This window comes from Oryzias melastigma, linkage group LG23 (genome assembly GCF_002922805.2).
Source record: "Oryzias melastigma strain HK-1 linkage group LG23, ASM292280v2, whole genome shotgun sequence".
NCBI classification, from domain to species: Eukaryota; Metazoa; Chordata; class Actinopteri; order Beloniformes; family Adrianichthyidae; genus Oryzias; species Oryzias melastigma.
In genome coordinates this window covers 22,977,067-22,981,732 of record NC_050534.1, presented here as the reverse complement: position 1 = coordinate 22,981,732, position 4,666 = coordinate 22,977,067, and the positions used below count along the sequence as shown (strand labels likewise).

At 56.9% G+C, this 4,666-nt stretch overlaps 1 protein-coding gene across 1 annotated transcript in view; it reads right to left on the bottom strand.

Annotated features, from left to right (window-relative positions):
* Nucleotides 1-391: 391 nt before the first annotated feature.
* ing3 (inhibitor of growth family, member 3) overlaps nt 392-4,666 on the bottom strand; it is a 5,464-nt gene continuing 1,189 nt past the window's right edge. The window contains exons 3-12 of the mRNA XM_024287438.2: nt 4,570-4,661; nt 4,434-4,499; nt 4,050-4,146; nt 3,913-3,984; nt 3,715-3,831; nt 1,667-1,830; nt 1,401-1,591; nt 1,141-1,333; nt 1,029-1,067; nt 392-956 (exon numbers count right to left, since the gene is read on the bottom strand). Coding sequence (XP_024143206.1) covers nt 840-956; nt 1,029-1,067; nt 1,141-1,333; nt 1,401-1,591; nt 1,667-1,830; nt 3,715-3,831; nt 3,913-3,984; nt 4,050-4,146; nt 4,434-4,499; nt 4,570-4,661 — 1,148 coding nt within the window. The 3' untranslated portion in view covers nt 392-839. The remainder of the gene's footprint in view (nt 957-1,028; nt 1,068-1,140; nt 1,334-1,400; nt 1,592-1,666; nt 1,831-3,714; nt 3,832-3,912; nt 3,985-4,049; nt 4,147-4,433; nt 4,500-4,569; nt 4,662-4,666) is intronic.

Here is a 4,666-nt window from a genome sequence, read left to right as displayed (position 1 = left end):
AGTAGATGCAGGTTGGGACGTCTAGTGACCCCAAAGGGGTGAAGACGACAGATGGACGGACATCTTTCCTCTTCAGGGATTACCATCATCTTCAAGCTTCTTCCATCACAGCAGGTTTAATATGTTGGCCAGAGACTGAACGTCCTTTCTGACATCCCTCTGCATTTACCCGGGCCAGGGACGGGTGCAGGGCGTCCCCCTCCAGAACACATTTATAACATCTAAAGCTCAGAATTCTATTTCTGAGAATCTTTGTTCTCATGGTGGTGAACAGCAGCCCAGCTCAGAGTTTCTGATGAACTCCTGCCGCTCTGCAGAAACTATGTCCTAGAAAACGATGAAGCCGTCTTTGAGGGTCTGAGCTGCTCTGCCGTCAGTGATTCAAAGGTCATCAGGAGATCAGAGAACAAAACTTTATTTAAAAACAGTTTCTGTCACAAATGTTTTCTGTCCATCACTCAGACTCTGGACTGACGGCACATTTACATTCTGCACCTGCGCAGTCGCCCCACCTAGCAGAGGCTCCACCCCCTGCCGTGTCATTGGTTGATGCAGCAGGGAAGACGAGCATCATGGGAATCAGATTGATTCCGGTCGTTTCCTGCAGTGTGAAGGACACCTACAGTCCGATCAGTTCGTTTGTACACCAGCACGATCTGCAGAACCAGAACCACAGACAGCTGCAGCGTTTGGGAGACTCAGTGAAACCAAGACATCTCAGATCAGAGATCTGAGCGCAGACGTCTGCTCCAGCTGCGTCACTGCTGGAACACCAAGTTCTGAAAGTGTCAGTGTGGACAGAACCTCAGGACCGGTTCTGCTGCGGACCTCCTGTCAGCCTATTTGTGGCGGCTGCCCCTCCTCTTCATGGCCGCCGTGCACTGCGGGCAGTACCACTTCCCTTTAGGCGCCTCGGTCAGGCCCACGCAGCCGTAATGGAACCACTCGATGGGACACTGAGGAGCAGAAGCGGGTCAGAACTGCCTCCTTCAACCAGCTGCCAGAACCTCAGCTACGCTCATACTCACATCCGTGTTGTCACAGCCAACCATCTCCCCATAGGACACCTGGATGAGATCGTCAGGACCCGGTTAAAGCCACACCCACAGGAAGTGAGCTCACAGAGCGGCGGCAGCCTACCTGGTTGCAGATGCAGTACCGGGGCTCGTTGGGGTCATAGGTCCAGTCCACTTGGCTGTTGGCCTCAGCTTCAGGCAGCGCCGATGCCTGCTGGGAGAGCTCCTGAGCCAGCGCTGAGGAGGAGGAGCAGGAGGAGAGGGAGGAGGAGGAGGACGAGGAGGAGGACTGGTGGCTGGTGGACTTGATGCTGCTCCTGGAAAATGGACTGAAGGTCAGACGGTCTCTGGTTCCCAGTGGAGTCCAGGACTCGGGGAACTTACTTTGACTTGCGTCCTCTGGAGTCAGAGGCGGTGCTGGGGGTGAGCGTCTGGGTGAGGGTGGAGGCCAGGGCGGAGGAGGAGTACCCAGATGCGTCCCGCGACAGCGAGAACTCGCGGCCCAGCTGGAAGTCGTTGTTCTTGATGGCCTCGTAGCTGGCCTTCAGGCTGGAGGTGCGGCGGCCCTCCTTCATCTGACGGGACAGGACACACGGGGTTGGAGCGCCGCGGCCCGCAACCACCACTTAGGACGGGGGGCGGGTTCTGACCTGAGCCGTGGCCTGGACGGCCTGAGCTGCCGCCATGGTGATGGCGCCGGCGCCGGCCCCGGGTCCAGCAGGCAAAGAGCTCAGGTTGTAGGAGGCCAGCGGCTGGGAGGAGTTCATGCTGTAGGCGCTGTTGGCGGACGCCGCTATGCTGTTGGAGCGGCACCCTGGGGGCAGAGAAAAGGGGGGTCACATACAGGCGGATCAGTGGAGGCTCCGCCCACCAGCTGAGTGAACAGACAGGGCCTTCAGCTGAAGAGAAGAGTGGGCGGAGCCTTCAACTAAAGTGAAGAGTGGGCGGAACCTTCAACTAAAGAGAGGAGTGGGCGGAGCTTTCAGCTGAACAGGCAGTGGGCGGAGCCTTCAGCTGACGAGAACAGTGGGCGGAGCCTTTAACTAAAGAGAACAGTGGGCGGAGACTTCAGCTGAACAGACAGTGGGCGGAGCCTTCAGCTGACGAGAAGAGTGGGCGGAGCCTTCAACTAAAGAGAACAGTGGGCGGAGCCTTCAGCTGGACAGGCAGTGGGCGGAACCTTCAGTTGACGAGAACAGTGGGCGGAGCCTTTAACTAAAGAGAACAGTGGGCGGACCCTTCAGCTGACAAGAACAGTGGGCGGAGCCTTTAACTAAAGAGAACAGTGGGCGGAGCCGTCAGCTGAACCGGCAGTGGGCGGAGCCTTCAGCTGAACCGGCAGTGGGCGGAGCCATCAGCTGAACAGGCAGTGGGCGGAGCCATCACCTGACGAGAACAGTGGGCGGAGCCTTCAACTAAGGAGAAGAGTGGGCGGAGCTTTCAGCTGAACAGGCAGTGGGCAGAGCCTTCAGCGGACGAGAACAGTAGGCGGAGCCTTAAACTAAAGAGAACAGTGGGCGGAGACTTCAGCTGAAAAGACAGTGGGCGGAGCCTTTAACTAAAGAGAACAGTGGGAAGAGCCTTCAGCTGATTAGAACAGTGGGCGGAGCCTTCAGCTGAACCGGCAGTGGGCGGAGCCTTCAGCTGAACCGGCAGTGGGCGGAGCCTTCATCTGAACCGGCAGTGGGCGGAGCCTTCAGCTGAACCTGCAGTGGGCGGAGCCTTCAGCTGAACCGGCAGTGGGCGGAGCCTTCAGCTGAACCGGCAGTGGGCGGAGCCTTCAGCTGAACCGACAGTGGGCGGAGCCTTCAGCTGAACCGGCAGTGGGCGGAGCCTTCAGCTGAACCGGCAGTGGGCGGAGCCTTCAGCTGAACCGGCAGTGGGCGGAGCCTTCAGCTGAAGAGAATAGTGGGCGGAGCCTTTAGCTGAAGAGAACAGTGGGCGGAGCCTTCAACCCAAGTGAAGAGTGGGCGGAGCCTTCAACCCAAGTGAAGAGTGGGCGGAGCCTTCAACTAAAGAGAAGAGTGGGCGGAGCCTTCAACTAAGGAGAAGAGTGGGCGGAGCTTTCAGCTGAACAGGCAGTGGGCAGAGCCTTCAGCGGACGAGAACAGTAGGCGGAGCCTTAAACTAAAGAGAACAGTGGGCGGAGACTTCAGCTGAAAAGACAGTGGGCGGAGCCTTTAACTAAAGAGAACAGTGGGAAGAGCCTTCAGCTGATTAGAACAGTGGGCGGAGCCTTAAGCTGAACAGGCAGTGGGCGGACCCTTCAGCTGACAAGAACAGTGGGCGGAGCCTTTAACTAAAGAGAACAGTGGGCGGAGCCTTCAGCTGAACCGGCAGTGGGCGGAGCCTTCAACTCAAGAAAACAGTGGGCGGAGCCTTTAGCTGAAGAGAACAGTGGGCGAAGCTTTCAGCTGAACAGGCAGTGGGCGGAGCTTTCAACTAATGAGATCAGTGGGCGGAGCCTTTAGCTGAAGAGAACAGTGGGCGAAGCTTTCAGCTGAACAGGCAGTGGGTGGAGCTTTCAACTAATGAGATCAGTAGGCGGAGCCTTTAGCTGAAGAGAACAGTGGGCAGAACCTTCAGCTGAACAGGCAGTGGGTGGAGCCTTCAACTAATGAGATCAGTGGGCAGAGCCTTTAGCTGAAGAGAACAGTGGGCGGAGCCTTCATCCGAGTGGCTGTCCATGAACAGTTACCTGGTGTGTTCTCCTTAGACGGGTCGGAGGTGAGCGTGGACAGCAGAGCCTCAGACTTGAACTTCTTCTCCGGAATGTGCTCCGCCGTGTGGTGGCTGGGGGCGCTGCACTTCCTCTCTGTGGAACAGAAGACACAGTCACACGTCCTGCAGACGTTCTGCCGTGTTCAGGCGGAGCTGCAGACGTGTGGCTGCTTACTCTCGGCCGTGACGTGCGAGTGCATGTGATGGTTGTTGACCGGCTGAGACGGACTGTCCATCTCCAGCGACCCTGAGAAGACAGAATGTCAGCACGCCGCCGTCCCATCTGAACGGCCGTTCGGGGCTCTAACTCACGTCTCTCCAGGATCTCGGTGATGCCGGCGTTGTCTGCCTCCAGCTCCATTTTGAACTTGGCCAGCTCCTGGTCTAGTTTACGCAGGTGCCGGTCCACCTGGGGGAAGATGCAAACGTTAGCGTCTGGACGAGGCTCAGCTGCTGCAGAGGTCTCATCATGGTGGGGAGGACCGTGGCGTTCAGGTCTGGCGTGTTTTCCTGTGATGCTTAAAGCGTCAGCTGCAGCTGGAACCCCTCTGCTTCATTGTTTTACTGTTTCTCACCAACTCCATCCTGCCATTGACCCGTTTTATAGAACTACTGGGATGAAACCCCAAACCCACCAGAACCCTTCAGAGTTCTGTAGATCAGACCTCCGCTACAGTGTCAGACATTTCCACTCACCAGATCATAAATCTGATTGGCCAGCTGGACCTTCTCGTCTGCATCCTCCAGAGCTTTGTAATAATCCTGAAACAGAAACAGAGTCTAGATTCCAAAATTCCTCAAAATCTTCCAGAGCTCGTGGCGGTTTCCAGACCTTCTTGATGACCTCCATCTGCTCCTCCCTCCACTCCGGTTTGTTCTTCTTTGCGTTGACAAAGAAATCAATGACCCGTTGCTCCAGCTGGTCTGTG